At 37.3% G+C, this 25418-nt stretch overlaps 1 protein-coding gene across 1 annotated transcript in view; it reads right to left on the reverse strand.

Annotated features, from left to right (window-relative positions):
* Window positions 1-1732: 1732 nt before the first annotated feature.
* The window catches only part of LOC124381467 (phospholipid-transporting ATPase ABCA1), a 175305-nt gene continuing 151619 nt past the window's right edge, over window positions 1733-25418 (reverse strand). The window contains 10 exon segments of the mRNA XM_046843110.1: window positions 1733-3130; window positions 4601-4844; window positions 12926-13018; window positions 13663-13766; window positions 15330-15464; window positions 17057-17198; window positions 20661-20767; window positions 20877-20939; window positions 23085-23205; window positions 23294-23423. Of these exon segments, the coding sequence (XP_046699066.1) occupies window positions 3026-3130; window positions 4601-4844; window positions 12926-13018; window positions 13663-13766; window positions 15330-15464; window positions 17057-17198; window positions 20661-20767; window positions 20877-20939; window positions 23085-23205; window positions 23294-23423 (1244 nt within the window). The 3' untranslated portion in view covers window positions 1733-3025.

The raw sequence follows: 25418 nt of genomic DNA on the forward strand, positions 1-25418 counted from the left end.
AGTTTTGATGTAATAAAATCTCTCTCTCTCTCTCTCTCTCTCTCTCTCTCTCTCTCTCTCTCTCTCTCTCTCTCTCTCGTTCTCTCACACACACATTAGAACTGAAAACCTAGATCAAGCATCATTACAGTTAAATATATTAGCAATGCAAAAGAACAGAAATATCAAAGTGAAATGAAAAAGAAAGAGAAATACTACATGAGAGACAAAAAACACTCCAAACAAGGAAAAGTAATTGATAATGAGAAATGTAAGAGGACATAGTAAAAAGAAAGAAAGCTAGAGAGAGCAAGGGGCGAGAAGAAGAAATGAGCGACACGCTGTCTTCCTTTCTGAGCAAACTAAAGGTGAGATGTGTGAAATGAAACTCCCTACGGCTCAGAGCTATGTGTGCAAATGTTTAATCGGCTGTTCGTGCACAGAGCAATCTGTCGTACAAACACATCAGGGCTTCGTCAAGAACACACGCACCCCCAGATCCGATCAGGTGTGTGTGTGTTGTCGAGAAGTGCACTGTGCAAGAACTAATGGCGTGCATGAATTCATACTTTGTGTGTGTTTACTGCGTGGGGGGTTGCGGGTTTGTGTAAAAGTCAAATTTGAACTGTGAAGTTCTGATTATATTGATTACTTAGGTAAATACTTTGCAGCCATAAAGCATTATAACCAATAACCAACCTCTTTGAAAAATCTGTAACTGAATATTGACTACAACTACTTTACAAATGACCGTGAAATGTGACTTACCACCTTGTAAACATTGAGAAATGCTCCTACATATGTACACTATATGGACAGACGTATTGAGGCACCTAGATTTTAAAGACACACAATTTTTTAGGATTAGTTTTTGGATGTATTAGCATTACATTTTCCCTTTACTTGAACTAGGAGACCCAAACCTGTGTCAGCATGACAATTCCCCTGTGCATATAGCCTGCTTCATGCACATATGGTTTACATGGTTTGCAGTGTATATCAATGAGCAAAAATCTTCACTAGCGCATTCTAAAAATCTTTTAGAGCATCTTCCCAGAAGAGTAAAGATTATTATATCAGTGAATGGGGACTAAATGTGGAATGGGATTTTATAACACAGGCATATTTACGAACCATGAGTAGATGAAGCGGAAGTACTCTTACCATAACAAAAGTTTGATTTTTAAGGATTTTTTCAAGAAATCCAAGAGAATTCTTATTATCAATTTTGTTATAGTGGCTATGAATCTATTAATTCTGTATTTTAATATCCATATTTTTTTAATCAGTATTGACTTCCCTAATATGCCTTTTCTCCCCTTTGTTTCTTCTTCTTTCTTTGGGTTTGGAAAGGCTGGAAAATATTTTAAATGTATGAATAAGACTCTAAAAACATAATAATAATAATAATAATAATAATAATAATAATAATAATAATAATAATAATAATAATAATGCTAATAATAATAATAATAATAATAATAATACTGATAATAATAATAATTATCATTATTATTATTATTATTATTATCATTATTATTACAATAATAATAATGCTAATAATAATAATAATGCTAATAATAATAATAATAATAATAATAATAATAATAATATTATTATTATTATTGTTATAATATAATATATAATATTAAATTTTCTGTGCTAGAAGACCTACTGACTGTGGACACTCCTTCCCTACATTTTAAATAAATATCTCCTTACAGAAAATGTTAAAAGTTTTCTTTGTTGACTAACAACACACTTTTTTATTGTTTATTATTAGACTCCATTATTATTAGACTATATTAGAGCAACCAGAGCTACTGTCAGAGCTGCTGTTATACAACACAACAAACCAACACTTTCCAACCAATTACATTAAAAACCTCAGCAGTGGTTTAATAAGAGGGCAATTTTACACTCACCATACACACAAATTACACACATTTTTTCTTAGGTCATCTACATGTATTCTGTGTTACATTATTTTAATTTGAAAGAGTTTCTATGGTTCATCTGTGAATTCTAATTTTGCATGTTTAATGCTCATGAAAAACAATATTTTATTTGGTAAATAAAGTTTGTAAATTTTTTTGTTTACTAAATTAACAATTCTTTTTTTTTTTTTTGAACAAAGAATATTATTAATGTGCACACTATTCACATTGAATGGTTTGATTAAGATTTGTGATCAGACATTTTACAAAGTGCTGCTAAAAGGAGTGTCAGTAGAAAGGAGTGTTTAAAAAAACCAAAGAAACTTAAATAAGAAAATGTCTCTAGGTTACGAATGTAACCCTAGTTCCCTTCTGGAGCTCGAGCTGCGTCGTAACGCTTTGGGAACACCCCTGCATTACGACGCAGCTCGAGTTCCTGAAGGGGAACGTCTCTGGGTTACGAACGTAACCCTAGTTCCCTGAGGGAACTCAAGCTGCTTGGTAACGCATGGGCATTCCCAAAGCGTTACGACGCAGCTCGAGCTCCAGAAGGGGAACTATGGATTAACTCTAAAATAAAAAAAAAAAAAAGATATTGCACTATGGTTCATTGTCAAATGCATGTAGAATGTCAAATTGCAAAAAATGAGAATGTTGACAGAATATGAAGACAGTTGATGATACATTTTTGGCAATATTTTTCATTCTGATAGCAAAAGCAACTTACGTATTGGCTAAGCCTTAATTAGCAGGAATTAAACATACAGGAAAGTTAAAAACCATAATCAAATATTCCTATTCAGGTCTGTTTCTGTTAATACATATTTCTAGTCATAGTCTAAAACTTAAAGTTGGCTGCATCCTCAGAACCATTTCTTTTCATTTATTTGTGCAGTTTAAAAATAAAACAAATGCAATGTAAAAATAAAAAGATTAAAAGTGATAAAAAATATACGTTATATAGATATATTCTTATCAAAATTCCTGAGAGCTTCTATTAAAAATATTTGTATTTAATCTTACAGTAGAAAAGTAGGCTTATTCTCTATGCCTCTTAACCTGCGTCTGAGACACTATTCAGTACTCAGTTGCTATTCATCGTGTGTGTATCAGTGTGTGTGTTTATGCATTGGTATTTCATCACTCAGATCTACAGGATTCTCGTACACACCTTCTTCAGCATCGTGCTGCTGTCTTGCAAAATTCACAAACACCTGGGAGGGATACAGAAAAGAAAACACTTTTAGATAATGTGTATCACTTGTAAAAAAAAAGCATAATCAGATGTGTGTGTGTGTGTGTGTGTGTGTGTGTGTGTGTGTATTTGTGAGTGACATGTCTCTAAGACATTCAGATTAATGAGCGTGTGGATTTTGTGCTGTTTATTAGGTAAGCGCTGAGGCAGAACAGACAATTAACCTCTACAGTCTCAAACACACACACACACACACACACACACACACACACACACACACACACACACACACACTAACAGTTTTCTATTGTAATTTTTGTCCTGTAAATCTTAAAAATCAGTAGGAGCTAGCGCTAATGGTGTATGTGCACGTTATCTTTATTTTCCTCAGATGAGAGGATAAGTGACCTTTTACATATCGTTCTCTCTTTCTCTCTCTACCCCATCTCCCTCTCTCTCTCTCTCTCTCTCTCTCTCTCTCTCTCTCTCTCTCTCTCTCTCTCTCTCTCTCTCTCTCTCTCTCTCTCTCTCTCTCCTCTCTCTCTCCCTCGCTAACGTTCTCTATAAACAAAGAACCAGACTTTGTTTTGGACCCCAGAGGTCCCCATTGTTCAACCATTTTGTCTTCTAACTATCATCACTGCCACCTGTATCCTATTTCTCCTGTGGGTATATATAAAAAAATGCACTGTATTTATATAAAATGATCCCATTCTTGGTGTTAAATGTCTCTAAACCTGCCCTTTTTTGTCTTTAATGACTGTCCCTTATGGGTCTTCGACATATTGTTTTTCCCCCTCAACTTGTTTGAATAAATTCTAAAACCCTGCAAATACTTAGACATTCATTAAATTCAGTTCATTTTTAAAGAGTTCGTAGAGGGTTAAACACCTCTTCCTTTGTTCACAGACAGTGTGTCCATCTCTCACACTGCTTACTCTATTTTGAATCCCAAGTCCCTGCTCGCACTTTCTCTCCCTCTGTCAAACTCACATTCTCAGTGCTCAGAGTCGATAGTAAAATAATCATTACCCAACACTCTATTGCTATATTCTGCTTCATCATGTACCACTTGTTGTTGAGGTGTTCAGCTACTGAAATATTAGACAGATGCCAGGATGGACCATGTCCTGAATTTAAACCTGTTCGGTATATTTCTGTGTCTAACATAATAAAGAAAAATCTTTTCCGACATTTGACCTTGCTCTCACCTTGAGCTTTTTTTAATCGAAAAATCAGTGATAATGTCACATAAGTCCTACAAAAAGTCCTACAAATAAGCAACCACTTGTTTTTGACAACTGCATCTGAAATTCAAATATAGCTTCCAATTTTCTGTATTTCATATGTTAACTAATATCGTATAAATGGCAAGGAATCCAGGAAGTTGTTTATGTTATAGTGTATGTTATATTGTTGCTCTTTTTTCACATACATCAACGTTAACATTTGCATGTACAATTTGAAACTTTGTTTATGCGTGTGCTACCTGATCCAGAGTGGTTTGTGAGACTGAGTAGTCCTCTACTCCCAGTGTATCCTGGTTTCTGCTAAACATGCTAAAGATATGTGACAGAGCACCATCGTTGTGGGGCATCTGGTACTGGAGTGTGTTGTGGTGTTTCTCTTTCAGCACGCTACCAGGGAAGGTCAGAGTTACAAACTGCTCGACGGCGCTCAGGTCAGCCAGACCGCCCCTGACACGTACAATTACTGTGTAACCATCTCCAAACCTGCAAACACACACACACACACACACACACACACACACACACACACACACACACACATATATATGTTACTACCTTTGTTGGGTATTTCCATTGAGTTGCACATTATTCTGGTGAAGGCGTTATACACTCATCCTCAATACTTCAAAGGAAACCAAATAACACAAAATTACATGGGAAAAAAAAGGGGAATATTTAACATTTTGAGAAAAACATTCATATTTTAGGTATTTTTTTTTTTCGGTATTCAAACAGATGATGAATAAACGCAATATACACGGACTGCACAACAGTGCATTAATACACTAGTCTTATGTGAAGCACTTATCTTGGATTAATTGTTCTTGTTATATACAACCAGTAATCTATTAAAACAGTTGTAATGTAGACACCTTCTGTCCAATCAGATTGGAGAATTCAACAACACTGTTTGCAACATGCAAAAGATCTCAGATACAACAAAACACAATTTCTACAGTTTGCACTAATCCAAATATCTCACACACACACACACACACACACACACACACACACACACACACACACACACACACACACACACAAACAATATTTTAATTGCACATCAGAGCAACTGAACGAAGTTATGGCGAACATCTGTGTGCAAACCCATGCTGTGGCTGATGTGAGGATAGTGCGAGGAGCATATGGTTAATATTATCCAGCTCTCCATGGGCTTCGAATTTTCTATGCAAAATACACACACTTTTTTTTCCCCTTCAATTCTCATCTCCCTGTGTTTAGATCCACATCCGCCTAAATACTGATCCTCCAGTTAAAGTTTGACTGAATTTATCAATAGATCCTGCTGTGTGTATGTGTGTGTATGTATCTGTTTGTGGAACAGTGCTCCTCTTGTTAGTTTGTCATTAGAGCTCCCACAACCTGCTGTTTTCTGCTTAATTAATCCCCTAATGTTTTATTTACTCATTGTTATATGTGTTAGGAACAATTCGTAAGTCATGCACAGGGAAGCAGGACTTATTGCACACCATTTTGTGTGTGTGTGTGTGTGTGTGTGTGTGTGTGTGTGTGTATGTATCTGTTTGTGGAACAGTGCTCCTCTTGTTAGTTTGTCATTAGAGCTCCCACAACCTGCTGTTTTCTGCTTAATTAATCCCCTAATGTTTTATTTACTCATTGTTATATGTGTTAGGAACAATTGTAAGTCATGCACAGGAAGCAGGACTTATTGCACACCATTTTGTGTGTGTGTGTGTGTGTGTGTGTGTGTGTGTGTGTGTGTGTGATGTACGTTATGATGAGGTAGTACATTATGATAAGCTGTTGGCTACTGTATTTATTTCAAGGGCAGAGTGAGACTTCATGTGGAACTGGAAGACAGGCCACGCCTCTATTACTAGAACTGACCAGCACAAAAGCTACATCTCTTTCCTCTGGGACTGAGAGATACCTGGCCATGCATCCTTCACTAGTATTGACCCTTGACTAATACTAACAGTTATTGAGGTCACACCCCCTTCACTGGAATACAGTTTTAATTCTCTGCTTTCCTTCCTTATTTTCATAGCACCTCATTTTATTCCAAGTGTAGAACGAGTTAAAGGATAGAGTAGTTGCTAATTTAGACATTTTTGCTTAAAAGCAATTTGAATGAATTCAGCTGTTAGTCACATGTTCATTCATACCTTTTTATTCAGAAAGTGGTTTATCCTGATTAGTGTCATGGTGGATGTAATGTTCTAGTCCATTACAAGGCACCATTCACACATGTTCTTTCACACATGGGGACAGCTAAGAGTTTCCAAGTCAAACAAGAGGCTTGTTTTTGGGGAGTCAGAAAAACCCTGAGGAAATCCACATTAATGCTGGGAGAACACAGAACAGTTCTTTATACAGAATTGACTGCATTGATTATTTAAAATAATGATTTAATAATTTTATATTTCTTTTGAATAAAGAACTTTGAAACTTTTTGTACCGGCCACACATAGTGTAGGTGTACACCCCACTAAAAAGTATTAAACTTTCTATTAGGAAGCACTGGAGTACAGTGTCTCTGATCCTGAGGCCTTCTACCTTCTGCTAATTGGATTCCTGCAAGGGCATTTTAAAAACTGATATGTTCTAAACAATGGCAGCTGACTGAATTCAGGGTCATGGGATGAAGAACGTAGATGTAACGAATGAAGCAGATTTTAATTAGAGTTTTGAGACGCAACCCTTGCTTTCATTGCTGGTTGAAACTGGGCCTCACTTTCATTCTCAGTAAAGGTTTAGCTTGTGTTTGTGTCAGTAACAGTGAAAAAGACAGGAACATGAAGTCAGTTTCTTTACTGGTACTGACAAACATCACTAGAGGCAAAGGATATATTACATATAATTATTAAATACATATAATTATTAAAATAAAATAAATAAAAAAATCATTAAAATCCGAGCTCTGCTACATCAGGAAAGAAAAACATACATTTCTTCCACTTAATGCACCATTAGGACATTTCTGAGCTGAATAAAATCAGAATATATCTATGAAATCCTTATGGATTTAATAAAACTAAAACTCATCAAACTGATAGCATTAGACTTTACTTGCTGCATGTTTCGACCTTGTCTCATAATCTTAGAATCAAAACTGTGTTGTTTGTCTGACAGGGAAGGTCACATGCTTCACACTTAAGCAGGTTCAGAGCTTTTAGGTCATGGCAAAAGACTGTAATCAGCTAGGTCAATTATAGAGCATGTGCATTTTACAGGCACCGAGTGTAGGCCTGTCCTCACATCATATGCTGCTCTGATTTATTGACTTTACCAAAGTGACTGTCTGTAGGCAGGTCCAAATATTAGATGGTCGTATACCACTTTCTGTGTACTCAGCATTAGTGCACTATGTTAAGGGCACTTTGTAGCTTATTGTTATGAAGAAGAATAAAAAGAAAATGGTGGCTGAGAGGACAGACAGTGAGCGAGATGCTCTAGTGGCAAGAGAGTGGTAAAAAAGAGATTTGATTGGTAAAAGACAGGCTTATGGGGATTTTTTATTGGACAACTCTGTATTTGTGTTTACTCAGAGGCTGATGGAGGCGGAGCTATAAAAGATTTTACGTTTATAGAGTGATTGATTAAGATGAGTTGCGGGTCTTTTTCAAACATCAAAAGCCTGTGTGTGTGTGTGTGTGTGTGTGTGTGTGTGTGCAAGAAATAACAGGGGGAAAATAATCTATCAATGAATAAGTAATAACACAAACAGGAAATTAAATTTTATGCAGATAAAAACAGACATATTTGCAAGGTCAGGTGTTATGAAAACTTCTCTTGGCTCAAAAAGTTGCACTTCACCTTCTTCCACTTTCTTTTACTAGATGCTGATTAAGTCTAATAACAAACCAAACAGCAGGTGAGGTAAAGTGAAAACTTTAAACCCTTCTAAATCATTTCAGATCCTAAGGGAGCTCGAGGCCCTGTACACCATCCAGGGCCAGGCCTCCCACTCATTTATTTGTAGTCTAGACTGCACACTTCAAAAAACAATAAACCCCCTAGAGAACTCCATCCCTTCATCTTGGAGGTGTGGAGCAAAGAGTAAATCGCATACCAATATAATTATGCTTTATACATATTTGCTGAGGATTACTTGGAATTTCAAAGTCCTTTGATCCAGTAGAGGATAATGCTTATTGAAAAGAATATTCCCCTGAAAACATCTGTGGGGTCTTCACACAGATCTTATGCTACAACGGGACCACTATTTCCACTGCAGGAACAAGCAAGGAATACCATTCCTCTAGTCCATTTTTTATGGGTTCTTTGAAGTACATTCCACACTCTTGCAATGTTATCCTTTAAGATGCCTAACTTAATAACTAATTTAAAGAAGGTAGGATCAATGAAGGAACTTTTGAGGTAAAAATGTGAGATTTTTTTTTTACTTTAATAGATTCTTCTTTTTCTTCTTCTGTTCCTTCTTCTTTCGGCTTCTCCCATCAGGGGTTGCCACAGCGGATCATCTGTCTCCATACTACTCTGTCCTTTACATCTGCCTTTTTCAAACCAACTACCTGCATGTCTTCCCTCACCACATCCATAAGCCTCCTCCTTGGCCTTTCTCTTTTCCTCCTTCCTGGTGGCTCCAGCCTCAGCATCCTCCTACCGATGTAGTCGTCAAGTTTATTTCTATAGCACTTTTCACAATGGACACTGCCTCAAAGCAGCTTTAGAGAATTTAAGAATTAAGGTGAATGAATTGTATTTATCCCTGATAAGCAAGCCTGGGGTGACTGTGGCAAGGATATATGTCCTATGTCCCATGTCCCTCCTCTGCACCTGTCTAAATCTTCTCAATTGGGCCTCTTTCACTTTGTCCCCAAAACGTCCTAAATTCGCTGTCCCTCTAATAAACTCATTTCTAATCCTGTCCATCCTCGTCATTCCCAATGAAAATCCAAAATTCTTCAACTCTGCCACCTTTAGATCCACCTCCTGTCTTTTAGTCAATGCAACTGTCTCTAAACCATACAACATCGAAGGTCTCACCACAGTCCTATAAACTTCCCTTTCACTCTTGCAGATACCCTTCTATCACAAATCACTCCTGCTATCACTCTTCCCCACCCACTCCACCCTGCCTGCACACTTTTCTTCACTTCTCTAAAACACTCTCCATTACTACATTACTGCACTGTTGACCCCAGGTACCTGAGCTCCTCCACCTTTGCCACCTCTTCTCCCTGCAACCGCACCACTTCACTGCCCTCCCTCTCCTTCAGACACATGTACTCTGTCTTACTTCTACTGACTTTCATTTCCCTTCTCTCCAGCATGTACCTCCACCTCTCCTGTTTCCTACTCTCACCACAAATCACAATATCATCTGCAAACATAATAGTCCCCGGAGACTTTTGCCTGACCTCGTTAATCAGCCTGTCCACCACCACTGCAAACAGAAAAGGGCTTAGAGCCGATTCTTGATGCAGTCCAACCTCCACCTTGAACCAGTTTGTTGTTCTTATTGCACACTTCACTGCTTTCACACTGTCCTTATACATGTCCTGCACCACCCTCACATACTTCTCTGCCACATCTGACTTCCTCATACAATTTTACTGCTTCTCTCACAATGCAACTCCTTCTGACCTTCTCTATACTTCCCAATCATCATTCTCAAAGCAAATATTGTATTTGTAGTGCTCTTTCTCAGCATGAAACCATGCTGTTGCTCACAGACTGTCGCCTCAGCTTTCAGCCTGGCTTCCACTACTCTTTTCCTATAACTTCATGGTGTGACTGATCAACTTTATTCCCCTGTAGTAACTGCAGGTCTGCACATCTCCCTTATTCCTAAAAACCGGTACCAGCACACTTCTACATTTCGCAGGCATCCTCTCACCTTCCCAAAATGAACAGCCTAGTTAAAAACTCCACTGCATCTCTCCTAAACATCTCCATGCTTCTACTGGTATGTCATCTGGTCCAACCCACTTTTCACTCTTTATCCCCTTAATTACTGCTCTCACGTCCTGCTTACTAATCATATTCACTTCCTGCTTCACCAACTCCACATCATCCAACCTTCTCTCTCTCTCATTTTCCTAATTCATCAACTGCACCTTCAACTGCACCTTCTCAACACACTCTCCTCACTAGCCAACACATTTCCATATTAATCCTTTATTGCTCTAACTTGCAGCACATTCTTCTCAGCTCGGTCCCTCTGCTCAGTACAAAATCCTTTTCTAGTCCTTAGTGCCCAACTTCTCATACAGCTCATCATATGCCTTTTTCTTTGCTTTTGCCACATCCCTCTTCATAAACACTGATGATATATTTCATCACCCCTTCAACTTCAACTTCCAGCTTCACGTACATCACCCTATCAGAAAATCTATCCACCTCCACTACACTCTTACTGTACTCTTGTACCCTCACCTCTACTCTCCTACACTTCTCCTTTCCATGCTATATCTATAGACATCTTTTCCCTATCCTTCTCCTTAGAACAAAAACACTGAAAACATGAAACACTTTCTTCAACTAAGAATTCCACTTTCTGGGTACTAGCAACTTCCTGGTAACTTAAATTTACAGTGAAAGTTTTTCACCGCTAGCTAAATTCGGCTACCAAATGTTCCTTCTGTTGGTATTTGATTAACTGAGTTGTCCTATAAAATAAACACTGGCTCCAAACATTCCCCTTTATTATCTGGTTTATCATGTTCAGTGTAGCAGGTACAAACCCAGGGTCCTGAATACACCCTTGATATGACACCAAACCACTGTCGAGCAGCAGTTTTAGTGTAATAGCAACAACATATTTACAAGAGTGTATAATCATTTTAGTTTGGCCTCATGAAGAAATCGTATAATGTGTATAAGCAATAATATTCTTTCCTTCATACATTCCAGTTGGAATCTAGGATCAAAGCACCAAGTCAAGCATAACCCCTAATATATTAGTATTTGTTCAAAGTAATTTTAAGAAGTTGATGCTAAGAACCCTTTACTGAAAGACAAATTGTTGAAACCTTATTTTCCCTTTAATTATCGTATATATATATATATATATATATATATATATATATATATATATATATATATATATATATATATATAATGTTAAGTCTTGCTGTTATAGAAAAATAATCCACCACAAGGTGGTTTGATGCAACAAAGCAAACAGAACTTTAGAAAATTGACAATAAAACAAGGACATTACTTTAAACTGTCTTTAGTACATCTCCCACTACTGCTACTATTCATATTGTAGAAAACACATTTTTAGATTTCAGAATTCAGCAGCGTGATGCTATCATATGAATGATTCAGTTTGCTTATCCTGCTCGCTATTTGTGTTCAAGAAAGCTTGACGTGTGTTTCTTTATTTAACCTGGTCAGGAATCCATTACCAGAGTGTGTGACGATGTTACTGCATATGGGACTATACGCCTGTGTATGCACATGTGTAGGTATGTACATACTGCACTCCATGGGGTTTGTGACTGAAAAACAAAAAAACAAAAAAAAAACAACAGCTGTTGTCCTAGAGGTGGCAGCAAAAGAAAAGGAAGAGATAAAGCAATGAACCGAGAGAGGAGAAAAAGATAAGGTGATGTAATAAAGGGGAGGAGGGAGCTTGCCGCTGCTAAGTGGTGAGGTGATGGAATGTTCCAGCAGCCTCTGTTGTCAGACACACATAATTGTTCACGAACCAAATGCACTAAACCATTCCAAACTGCCTTTGGACGGTAAAGGTAATGAGAATATCACACGTCATTTTTGTCCCCTGCTTCCTCGTTTACCTCCTCCAAAGTGTTTTCACCCAAAACCCGATCTGAGCCATGCTATCCCCTTTAACACTCCAGTAAACACACGAATGATTTCAAGATGAGGCTGCTCTTGAAACACACACAAACAGCCACACCAGGTTAAAAAATGGGAGTTGGGGGTTGAGTGGGGGGGTTTAGGGGTGGTGACGAGGGGAGAGAGAGACCAGGGGTGGAGGGATGAAGAGACAGTAATGGAAAGATGTAGCTTTTGTCCCAGTGTGAAGCCGCACAACACAGCATGCTCTCAATGAGGGAGGAATACAAGTGCGAAAGAAAAAGAGAGACCTAATCACTTCTTCACTCATTAAACACACCCACGCCTCCTGAATCATTAATTACTAAAAGACAGGGGGAAAAAAAGATAGAGAGCATGTACAGGAGAAAGAGGGAGAGAGGGGTAAGACTGAACTCTGTATGCATCTGAAAAGTAAATGCATACAGAAATGAGAATGATAGAGATATATGAGAAAAGTAAAAAGCACAAGAAAAAGGATCTGCAGTGCGTTCATCCCTTTATTCCTGTGAGGAAGAGGGCATTTTTTTCTATATTGCACTCACACACACACACACACACACACACACACACACACACACACAGCGACCTCCTACCCTGTATGTGACATTTAGTGTTGTACAGATCTCACCTTTTATGTTAGACATATGGGCACAAGCACAAGATATGACCCTCAGGAGGTGCAGAAACATGTAAACAGTGGCACACACGCACACACACACACACACACACACACACACACACACACACACACACACGTGCACACCTACCTGCTCTTTAGATGCTGGATGCTTCCTAGGCACTTAAACTGGCCATTGACCATGATGGCCATCCGAGTGCATAGAGCCTCACACTCCTCCATACTAAAGAAAGAGACATACAATGTATTGATAGTGTGTAACACACACACACACACACACACACACACACACACACACACACACACACACACACACACACACACACACACGACTCAAATCAAAAGACATTATGATTTAAGGATTTACTATTACTTAAGGTATTTAAGGAGTGCAAATGCCCATAAGACAATTACTAATGACACTATTTATATGTGTTTGTGTGTCTGTGTCTGTGTGTGTGTGTGTGTGTGTGTGTGTGTGTGTGTGTGTATACGAGCACTGGACACCTGGTTCTGTTTGGGGTGATTAGGTGCTGGTTACACATGCAGAAGAGAAAAGTGATTGTGTCTGTCCTGCACTTCCCTTGAGATTCATTACAACCAGGGGTGTGCATACAAATACAAGCACGTGCGCGCACACACACACACACACACACACACACACACACACACACACACACACACACAAACACACCAATCAACAAAGACAGAGACCACTAGGGAAGGCTTACCTACAATTAAGAACTAAGGTCTAATATTTTATCTCATGTAGACAGACCATAATGAGAGACACCTGTGCAAGGTGTGTGTGTGTGTGTGTGTGTGTGTGTGTGTGTGTGTGTGTGTGTAATGTGTTATGAGAACCACCTGTGTGAGGTGAGTATTACTGAACGACCCTCTTTGATCACACTGAGGATGCAGTCCCACAGGAAACGGCGAGCTTTAGGATCCATCCCTGTGGTCGGCTCATCCTGCACACAAATACAGGTACATATGGTTTAGCAGGACACACATTAACTGCCTGTGTTTATAAGCCCTAACGTCCTCCAAATCAAGTGCATTGCTAAAAAATTGTGTTTGTCCTAACTGCAATTTTAGATCAGACCATTAATTATAGCACATAGAAGACATATGACATTCTGCAGATTTGCAAGGACTGGACCAAAAGATGGCTTCTTGGGACACAGACAGGTTCTCTGCAGGCATTTGGAAGCAGGAAATATTCTCCGCCAAACAAAAGAGCCAAGAGCCATAAAGGGCAAGATTACCCATAATCACATACAACCACACACACACACACACACACACACACACACACACACACACACACACACACACACACACACACACACACACACACACAATGAAAGTGATGTTTCACAATGCCTATCATTTTTGCTTCCGAATTCTACCAATAGATACGCTTAAGCTCTTTGCATTATCTGAGCAAAAACATTTTTTTGTGAAAATATATCATATACATTATATAATAATATTTAACACTAAGCATTATTAATATTATTACTTTTTGCAATCAAACAAATCAAATCCACTATATTGTGAAATTCCATACATTTCGAAACAATTTTATTAGTGTAGCACTAAAAACAGTGGATACTGCCACAAGACAGCTTTATGGTCATGTACAGATTATGTTTAGATAGCTGCAGATTGAGTTATACTTCCTAGGAACACACTCATGTTGACTTATGTTATAGCAGCTATAAACAGCCTGTCTTTTTTGTTTTTATGCAAGAGATGCAGCATATACTGTTACCAAAAACTTCAATCCCCCACCTCTCTGAAGACTTTCTTATGTCTGCAAAGTCCTGACACTTTGAAACTCCTTGCCATAATGCTAAATAAATGTCTTGAAAGCATTTGCAGCTAATACTGCAGTCCAAATCATGCCGAGGGACTGCCAGAACTGGACATGTCCCTAGTACTTTTTAGCCTGTAAAAATAACATTTTGCTTTTTTGTGCTTATTTTTTTTTTTACAACATTACATCAAATACATTTTGGACCCTACTTCATGCAAGAAAGAACATATCGAAGGACTTTTCATGAATAAAGTGCTCACTATCTACATTTTACACTTGACCACGTCAAGCTTCATCCAGGTATAATCTTTTATGAAACACAGCCATGAGGCACTGCAAATGCGATCCCAACTTTAAGCTTATCTTTAATTACATTTTATGAGAAAGACTGTCGGGGGTCATTTGGCAGATTTCACACTTCAGATTTTGTTGGCCCAGAGGGCCGAATGAGATTTTGAACCGTGCAAACAATGTGCTGTGTGCTTTAAATTTTAACACTAAATAATGTTGGAAATGATATTAACAATAACCCAGTTCGCTGTTTTTATATTTTGTCCTTCAGGTTCAGTCATGATCCAGTGTATATGTATAACAGTAAGTTTGGATGTAGGATTTACTCTGGTTGGTCATTAGTTTCTGCGATATACAGTGGTATACAATTCTACAAGGGCATAATCCATACTGAAAGCACATACTGGTGGGTTTGTCTTACCAGAAAGACAACAGGAGGGCAGCCAATCAGTGCCATGGCTGTAGACAGCTTGCGTTTGTTCCCTCCGCTGTAGGTACCTGCAGATTTGTTGGAGTATTTCACCAGACCCAGTTTCTGTATCCCCCATTCTGCTACCTGAGAGAAAGAGATAGAGATAGAGAGAATTAATAGTTTATGTTCATACTATCCACACTGGGACTTTTCATACTGCCTTTTCTCCTAAATACACTCATGTAAGTGGGGCATTTTGAAATATACCCTAGACCAAAAGCTATAACTATAAAATTGGTCAGAAAGAGTAGATGAATTTTCTTTTCTATTACATTAAGCATCACTAAAAGAAGCATGGCATGTTCATTAAAAGAAGCAAAGAATCAAACAATTAATGGTGATTGAGCAGAACACATTATATCACCCTGTCAGTAAATATTATTCTATAACCACGTACATCATGTTTTATCCTTTGTTCCATCCCTTTTCAATTCTCCTTCCAATCACACTGTACAATTCATTTCATTTAAATATTTTTTAATTGTATAGTGGTTATAAGTCATATAAAAAATAAACAATACAAAAAAATTATTAAGCATATGTGGACAACTGGACTACTGTCAATATCTTTGTCATAACCATACCCATCCCTTCCTGTCTAATTCTGTATATATATTTTATAACATTTTCCTTTTTTTCTTTCTATTACATGTTGGACAGTCATAATAACCATTTCACTACATGTACTCTATAAATGTGTATGCGACAAATACAATTTTACTTGATTTAATTAGATTTGATGTATAAAGTAAATCTTAGAATCCTTTTATTATAAATCTTTTATGTTACACATTTATTTAGTTATTTAAATAAATGTATTATACCCTAGACACATATATTTCTGCACATGGGGAAGAGATGTAGAGATTTACTTAGACTACTGTAGTCTGAACAATTTATATGTAATGTGTTTATATATGTTTTAGGCACATTTTCACATTACACTTTTACTATCCTTGCCATGTTTACTGGTTTTGTATACTAAACACTGCTTCAATCGTATCTACTGATTTTATATGCTTTCCATATAACAGTAAATGTTACAAATAGTTTGTATGATATACAGTACAATCCCTAGAAATGTAAAGTTGGAATAATGTGTTTTGTGACTGAAAATAGTACCTTACACATGTATATGTGTGTGTGTGTGTGTGTGTGTGTGTGTGTGTGTGTGTGTGTGTGTGTGTGTGCATGTGTTCTGCAGGGCAGCAAAGGCTTTAGTGAATGCTGAGTCTTTGCAGGGGACAAAAGGTCAAACAGAAAAGCCATGCATATAAAGGCCCCTACTGTATTTATGTGTGTGTGTGTGTGTGTGTGTGTGTGTGTGTGTGTGTGTGTGTGTGTGTGTGAGAAAGAGATAGAGAGAGAGAAAGGGAGAAAAGAAAAAGAGAGAGGAGTGGTAGTAAGTGTATATATGCCAGCAGGCATTATGCCCAGGCAAGACTGGCCGCAGGATCAAAGGCTGCCATACTGCCATGGACACACACACACACACACACACACACACACACACACACACACCTTTTCATTGCTTTGAAATATTCAGCAGCGTCCTATTCCGTGGGTTTATGCATTAAAGATGAGTGCACAAACCTTTGTCCACTGAAAAGGTGTAAAAGTATGTGTGTGTGTGTGTGTGTGTGTGTGTGTGTGTGTGTGTGTGTGTGTGTGGTTACCATGGTGACCTCCCGCTCTGGCACCCCCCTAAGGCGTGCGTAGAACTCCAGATGCTCTCGTCCAGTTAGGAGGTCATCAATGCCATCAAACTGAGGACAATAACCCATGTTCTGATGAACCTGGCTCATCTCAGTACGAATGCTGCAGTGAGAGAAGGGGGGGGGGATTACAGACAAAAAAATATGGGAACAAATTTTAATTGTACATCACTCATATCATTATAACTTTTTCATAAACATTGTATACAATATTCTCTACATTGCACAATCAATGACCATTTTATAGAATCACCTTTCCGTCTAATGTTTATTTATTTTCAGATTAATCATTTCCTATTTCTATTTCCTATTTATTTACATCTATTATATATATCATCGTCTGACCAACCTGTAAGTATGTAAATACTTTACACTGCTACCAATGCACTACTGGTTAGATGCTAATTGCATTTCGTTGCCTGTACCTTAACTTGTGCAATGACAATAAAGTTAAATGTAATCTAATCTAATCTAATCTAATCTAATCTAATCTAATCGAAACTAATCTAATCTAATCTTAATGAACTGGCCAACTGTATCACAAGCTTTACACATTTTTCTTGATTCATCCACATATCTTTTTTTATTCCTTTTTTGATTTTGCTCTATCAGTCCATGCATCAATCCATCTATCAATCCATCTATCGAGTTTACTTGTTTTTTTATCACTTTCCATTAATCTATGCATCCATTAAATCACATCCCATTTTCCTGTTTTTCCTCTCGTTTTTTTATTGCAATTGTTCACCTGTGCATTTACTCAAACATTTAATTTTCTTCTCTTTTTTACTTACTTGCCTGAGTCCATTATTTATCTTTCAGGTAAACCTTAAGAGCCATCAAAGTACCCGTTTCCTGCATTGTGTTGTTGACATCACGATCCTTTTAGACCTGTGTGTGTGTGTGTGTGTGTGTGTGTGTGTGTGTGTGTGTGTGTGTGTGTGTATGTGTGTATGTGTGTGTGAACATATACACTGTCAGTGTTTTAAATAGATTCAAATATTTAATCGCAATTAAACGCATGATTGTCATGAGTTAACTCGTGATTAATCGCAACTTAATTACACATTTATATCTGTTCCAAATGAACCTTAAATCAATAATTTTTTTATTTTTTTTTAAATACGGACGGTTTTATTTGCCGGATGACACAATGCAGATTTTGGTGTTTGATTTCAAACTTGGCGCTTAAGTTAAACAAATCTTTAGTGATTAAAAATAATTTTTCAGTGGAGTTTTTTTGCCTCTTTAATGTTTATATTTTTTTAATAAAAATGGTCACAGAAATTTCTGCATTAAGCATAACATTATGACCATCTGCCTAATATTGTGTTGGTCCCCATTTTGTTGCAAAAACAGTCCTGACCCGTCAAACATTGATAGCAATAACTTTAGCAATTTGAGCTACAGTAGCAAATCTGTTGAATTGAACCACACGGGCCAGCCTTCTCCTCGGCCGACCGCTGGTGTGTTCCTTTCTTAGACCACTTTTGATGGATACTGACCACTGCAGACAGGGAGCTGCAGTTTTGGAGATGCTCTGAGCCAGTCCTCTAGCCATCAGTTTGTCCTTGTCAAACTCACTCAAATCCTTACACGTGACCATTTGTGCATACACACACAGGATTAGACACACAAAGGATTGAATACACGCACAGAATATATATATATATATATATATATATATATATATATATATATATATATATATATATATATATACACAGTATATTTATTGGCAGTTCCTTTGTTTGCATCGAAGCCACAGCATTTAAGAAGCATTTGTTTCCTCAAACAAATATCCTCCTTTATGTTCCTTTTTTTCCCCCTTAGCAAAATAAGCCAACACTACACCTGTCTCTTCTCTCGTCCCATTTGTGTCTCTTTCACTGCCACTGCTGCTGTTCTTTGTTTATTTCTTCTGGCAGAATTGTAAGAAAAAACAAGCCCTGTCTCTTACACGCTTACACAGAGTACTGTACTATTGCAGAATGTTATGTGTTAGTTAATAGTAATCTGATACAAAAGATGTTCAAACCACAATTTATGTATTATAACATTTTAGCACAGTAGTGCAGAAGAGCGTTGCCTCTTCACAACTCCAGAGTATCCATTGTCCACATGTCTAAAAAGGATCAGTAATAAAGAGCAGAACAAACAGCTATGATTGGTCGGATAATAATCCAGATCGATCTGAAAAAGTTTTTTTTTTTTCTAAACAAACACTGGCGTTTTCGAATATTTACCAAAGATTGCTTGTCTACACACACAATGTCTAAAAATGCTCTTACTCTCTCTACTGTACTGCACTAACAAAGTGTACAAAGAGACAATGTTTTTCAATGCTGCCACAACTGCAGCAGAACATCATGTACCATCTATATATATATATATATATATATATATATATATATATATATATATATATATATATATATATATTTTTTTTTTTTAAAGGAATAGGTCACATGACTAAACATACATTATTGTAGTGAAGCTCCTTATTTTCTTAGTCCACACTACAACAAGAAAATAAGGTATTCAAATGTTATCGCTTGGGAGAGCATTTTTGAGTAAGCTTAGTGGGTGGAAGGACAAAATATAGAAATAGAATACAGAGAAAAGAATCAATTTTCTAATTTATCTAGTTTAATGTTTTCATTCTGAAAATACTTTCAATCTCGCTCAAAGTAAGTCAGAGTTCACTACAGGTAAACTACGTCATGTATGTTTTAATAGGTGGGTAGCATGATCAAGCAAGGCCACTAGATTTTATTATTTATTTAATTTATTTGATAATTATTATTATTATTATTATGTTCAATTTTCCTGTGAAAAGTCATGCCCCTAAAATCAACTTGTACAAGTAGTGGTATGGGAAAATCCATTGAATGTCAATTCGTATCGAATGGAAATGGTTTTCATTTATGCTTTATAACCATCGTGCTGGTTAAGGGGTTTATGTAATGAGATTCAAAACCTTACTAGCTTGTTGGCTAAGTGTGATTTCCTCACACAGTAAATAAACATGTTGTTGGCTATGTGCTGTCTATTGGATTCTGCTTGTAATCTGATACTAGATAGTACAAATGTCTGCTATGCTGTAGTCAGAATTCAAACCTTGAGCACAGTATTTTACTTTTGGGACCAGCCAGGCTTTAAAATGCTAGCACTTGTGGTTAAAATGCTGTATGTGAAAACTTGCCAGATGTTTACCAGGTCATCTTTTTTTTTCTGAGAGACTGAAAAGATTAATTTTCTGATCAATTCAGGCAGAGTACATATCCAGCAGAACACAAACTGGACAACACCATGGTCAGTTTGGCTAACAGTTTCCAAAACAACTACATGCTGCTATTTGAGTGAGAATGATTAACAAGTTTAACACATTTGACCTCTGCATTCAGAAGTATTCTGGGATCAGTATTAGAGTTACTGTTATTAGACTTGAGGTTTTGAAGGTTCATATTAGGGTTACTCTAGATTCACTACTGTGTGTATGTGTGTGTGTGTGTGTGTGTGTGTGTGTGTGTGTGTGTGTGTGTGTGTACTTGAATGTGTTCACCTGTATCCACTGATGAAGGCTTCTCCACCCGAGGGCCGAATGTCTCCAGTCAGCATTTTAAAAGTTGTGGTTTTTCCTGCCCCGTTTATCCCCAGGAGGCCGAAGCACTATCACAAACACGGACATGCACACACCAACATAGTACCCAGTGGACATTATTGTAACAGACACACACTGAACGTGGATTCATTAGCACTGCTGGAAATTTTGACTGACCTCAGCAGCTGGAACACCCACAGATATCCTGTCCACTGCTGGAATCTTCTTACCCGAGTACACCTACAGAGAGAGAGAGAGAGAGAGAGAGAGAGAGAGAGAGAGAGAGAGAGAGAGAGAGAGAGAGAGAGAGAGAGAGAGAGGAAGTGGGGGGGAAACTCTTTAATTAATTTTACATACACTACATGCAATCTGATGATGTGAATGAAAGTGAATATACACGATTCAGTCAATAATTGCATTTTCTTAAGCAGCATTACTACAAGCCATCTAGCTATTATCCTAATTATGTTTCATAATCAGAATGTTGCTTTATAATATTTACTTTTAATTATTTATTTGGTTACAAACGCCACTTAAGTTCCTTCTATTTTCACTCTGCAAACACTATGTTCAAAAAAGGTATACATGCATGTTAAATAATAAATGTTTGGTTATACTGAATGGATAAATAACCATAGATAGATCAATTACAATAGACAGAATACCCCTGTGCACAAAGCAAAGCTCCATGAAGATATATATGGTTTACATTGGTTGGAGTGGAAGATCTTGAGTGGCCTGCTATAGAGCTCTGACCTTAACCCTATTTGATACAACCCCAATTCCAAAAGAGTTGGGACACTGTAAAAAATGTGAATAAAACCAGAATACAATAATTATAAGCATAAACTAATATATTGAGAAAGAGAGCAAAAAAAGCACACGCAACTCTTATGGTCAGGTGTCCACAAACTTTTGTCCATAAAATGTACGACTGTATCTGTATTTGAATTTGAATTGTATTTGAAAAGTCAAAGTATGCATTCGAAGTCTGAACCTTGTTTAATGATCATCTCTTTGATAACATTGAGCCACTAACTCCACTTAAAAGAAATATTTCTTACAAATGTAATGTGTGCAGCTAAGATTTAAGTTTAAAGTAGTTTATTTGGTCATTGAGTATATTTTCACTTACACTTAAAATATATCTCTGGCGATGAAGTTTCATATTTCACAAGTTATCATCAAGGCATTTGAAAAACAGACTGGGTCTCATTCGATCAAAAATGTATTCCATAGATAAAAGCTAGATGCTCTCATGAAACTGGCAGGGACCGGAGACAAGTCTGTAGGAGACGCATGTGATGACACTTCTTACTAAAGACGCCCTGTGTGGGTGACATCTGCTCACAGCATTCATGGTAATGATCAAAGTGAGTGTGTGCAGTTTGTAAGACCGAATGTCCTCGGTCCTCTACTCTTCATCTTATCAGGCCAGTTACAGCTGGATGCGCACACACACACTGGATGTTCATTGCTGAGAAGATGCATCTGTTAGGATGATGAAGCTCCAGGCTGGTCGCTGAAGCTAATCTTCTTCTGCTCTCAGCACGATGCGCTGATTAGAGAGCACTGGCCCACTCTCCAAACATTAAACCAAGAGAAACCTGCTTCTCATGCAAATACTCAAACCAGTGCTAAAAAGTCTTGCACTTGAGAGTTGCCTTGAAAGGTGCTGCTGTACTTTCTGCCCAATAGAGTTTTACTGCAAATTAAAGGTTGAGCTATTAGAATCGCCTTCATCGGGTTCTACTTCCTTATTCAGTGACTAAGAAACAATGAAAACAGAAGTCCCTGACTGAGACACAAAGCTTTATCAGAGTGCCTAAAGCCATCTTTAACAACAGCACAGGAGAACTATTTGATGAGGTGTACTGGCCTTAAAAAGGAAAAACACAATTTTCCCAAACTAATAAAAAGTTCCTGAAACATAGAGACTACTTTTGCATTTTGATGCCATTCTTAAAAAGCAGCCTTGACCTTAAAGGTTATAATATACATCTCAGAAAAGAAGGGACTATCTAGAAACGATTATGTGGTTTGCCCATTGGTGTTATTATTAATATATGTAAAACCATACTTCATACAGCATTCACTTAAAAAAAAAAAAAAAAAAACAACACAGGAGAAAAACCAACGTTTTCTCTTAAATACTTGATGACACATAATATGATCAATGTCAATAGCTTCCAATTCTGAAATGCAGCATACCTCCTAATTAAATCATACTATACAAAGGAACAAATATGGACAATGATGGGTTGTGAGATTGAATCCCAATAAAAGTAAGACTTTTACCCCTAATCTGCTCAGCTAAACTGTAATTCTTTTTGGATCAAACCATCAACCATATGAATTAATAAATGTATCAAAGAAAAACAGTACCTTGGTGAGGTCACAAATCCTGAGTAGATCACTCTCTGCTTTGCCTCTCTGCACTCGCTCATGCTCTCGAGCCACGTCTTCATCCTCTTCTTCTGAAGATCTTGGCAACTCAGTGACAAGCCTGTACCATGTCATTTCATAATAGTGTTAGGATTGTGTGATGTACATTGTAGCTTCACATGGTTTGTGGCTGTGCGGCCAAAACTCACCTGGGTTTACAGAAAAACTTGTATTGGATGAGGAGTGTGAAGCTAAACATGACTACACCTTGTATTGCCATTGCAAATAAATTCTTTCCCACCATTTTCCAGCTCAGAGGATCTTCAAACCTATCCTCTCCTGAAAAAGACATATAGAAAAAGTATACCTGAGTTAGCATGTGTTTAAAATACTATATCAAGCACTTCTATATCAAATATCCAGTTAGTACCGTAGCATACATTGCTGAAAAAAACAAACAAACAAACAAATAATAGAAATCATCACAGAAATTCTAATGGATTTAACTACAAATGGCAATAAAAAGCTGTAGAAAACCATTTAATTGCTTTAATTAGTCCAAATAAAGCTTAATAGTAACTTATTGAACAGCCACTTTCAGATTTCTCCAGAGATGTTTAATAGGGTTCAAGTCAGGGCTCTGGCCACTCTAGGAAATATACAGAGTCATCCCTACACCCCTTCTATGTTGTTTAGGCTGTGTGTTTAGGGTCGTTGTGATATAAGAAGGTGATCTTTCTGAATGAGTTCCTGAGCTCTGTTGAAAAGGTTTTCATTGAGGATACAGTATCTCTATACTTTGCTCCATTTAGCTTTCCCTCAACCTTAACTAGTTGCCTGCTACAAAAAAACACATTCACAGCATGATGCTGCCACCATCATGCTTCACTTTTGAGATGGTTTTATGTAGGTGATGAGTGGTGTCTGATTTCCTACAAACATAATGTTTCAAATTGAGGCCAAAGAGTTCAATCTTGTCATATGCCTGTTGGCTTCCATGTGTTCTGCCATAAAGCCTAGATCAGTGAAGCGCCGCAGTGATGGAACTTTGTCCCATCTCCACATAGGGTCTCCGGAGCTCTGTCATGACCATTGTGTTCTTAGTCACCTTTTTTACTAAGGAACTTTTTCCCCGATTGCTCAGTTTGGCGAGGCGACCAGCTCTTGGATAAGTCCAGGTTGTGCCCCACTTCTTCCATTTGAGAATTATGGAGGTTACTGTGCTCTTGGGGATCTTCAGTGCAGCAGCCTTTTCTCTTTCCCAGATCAGTACCTCGCAACAAGGCTGTCTCTGAGCACTACAGGCAAGTCTTTTGTTTTTTGTTCTAATATGGATTTGCCAGCTGTGTGGCCTTTTATAGAGAGGTGTGTACCTTTCTAAATTCTGTCCAATCAATAAACCTTTCCACAGGTAGGTTCCAATCAAGATGTAAAAATATCCCAGGAACGAAGAGAATTGGGAGTAATTTTTAAGTGTTGCTTAAGGGTCTGAATACTTATGTATAAGTTATATTCTCCTAGTTAAGGTTTTTTAATTGCAGAAAATGTATAGACATTTCTAGAATTTTGTTTTCTTTATGGGGTACTGTGTGTTAATTTGAAAAATTGTAGTGTCAGGCTGCATCATAAAAAATAAAAAATAAAAAGGAGAGGGGGACTGAATACTTTCCGAACGCAATCTACTAGTGTCCAGTAGATAGCAACATGTGATCTACAAGTTGCCAGGTGTTCCAAATGGTACATACTAAAAATATATTGCTACCACCAAAAGGTAACAAATTCCCAGGGTGGACCCACAAGAACAATTACAGTTTCCATTAAAGCTAATACAAGTCCTGAGTCCCCTATAACCATGCAAATTACACAATTTTTGAGGGTTTCTATTCCATTTTTTTCATCAGGGCTGACAGTAACTTAGTAATTAAATTCTATCTTTTCTCTTCTAACAGAGAGCATTGACAAGTTCACGTTAAGTGGGTAAAGAAAAATAAATGTTGGAGAAATGCTTTACACCACTCCAAAACAGCTCTGTGTTTCATTCTGAAACAATACAATAATTATCTAATTAGCATAAATAGGTCATTTTCTCCTCTGTAATACATTTTACACTGTCACAGCCAGTTGAGAGCTAATGAGCTTTTAAAGAATAATTGCTGAGGACACTAAGGTTGAACACAGCTTTTCCCTTAATCAATTCCAGATACAGGTGTGCTTGTTCAATAATAAATTCATATATGATAATAAAAAAATAAAAAAAAATCTGACACATTTACGTATTTCATATTTTTTTCATTAATTACAAATCAATATAACTATTTTTCCCATATATTATGT

Source organism: Silurus meridionalis, chromosome 28 (assembly GCF_014805685.1).
Source record: "Silurus meridionalis isolate SWU-2019-XX chromosome 28, ASM1480568v1, whole genome shotgun sequence".
Taxonomy (NCBI): domain Eukaryota; kingdom Metazoa; phylum Chordata; class Actinopteri; order Siluriformes; family Siluridae; genus Silurus; species Silurus meridionalis.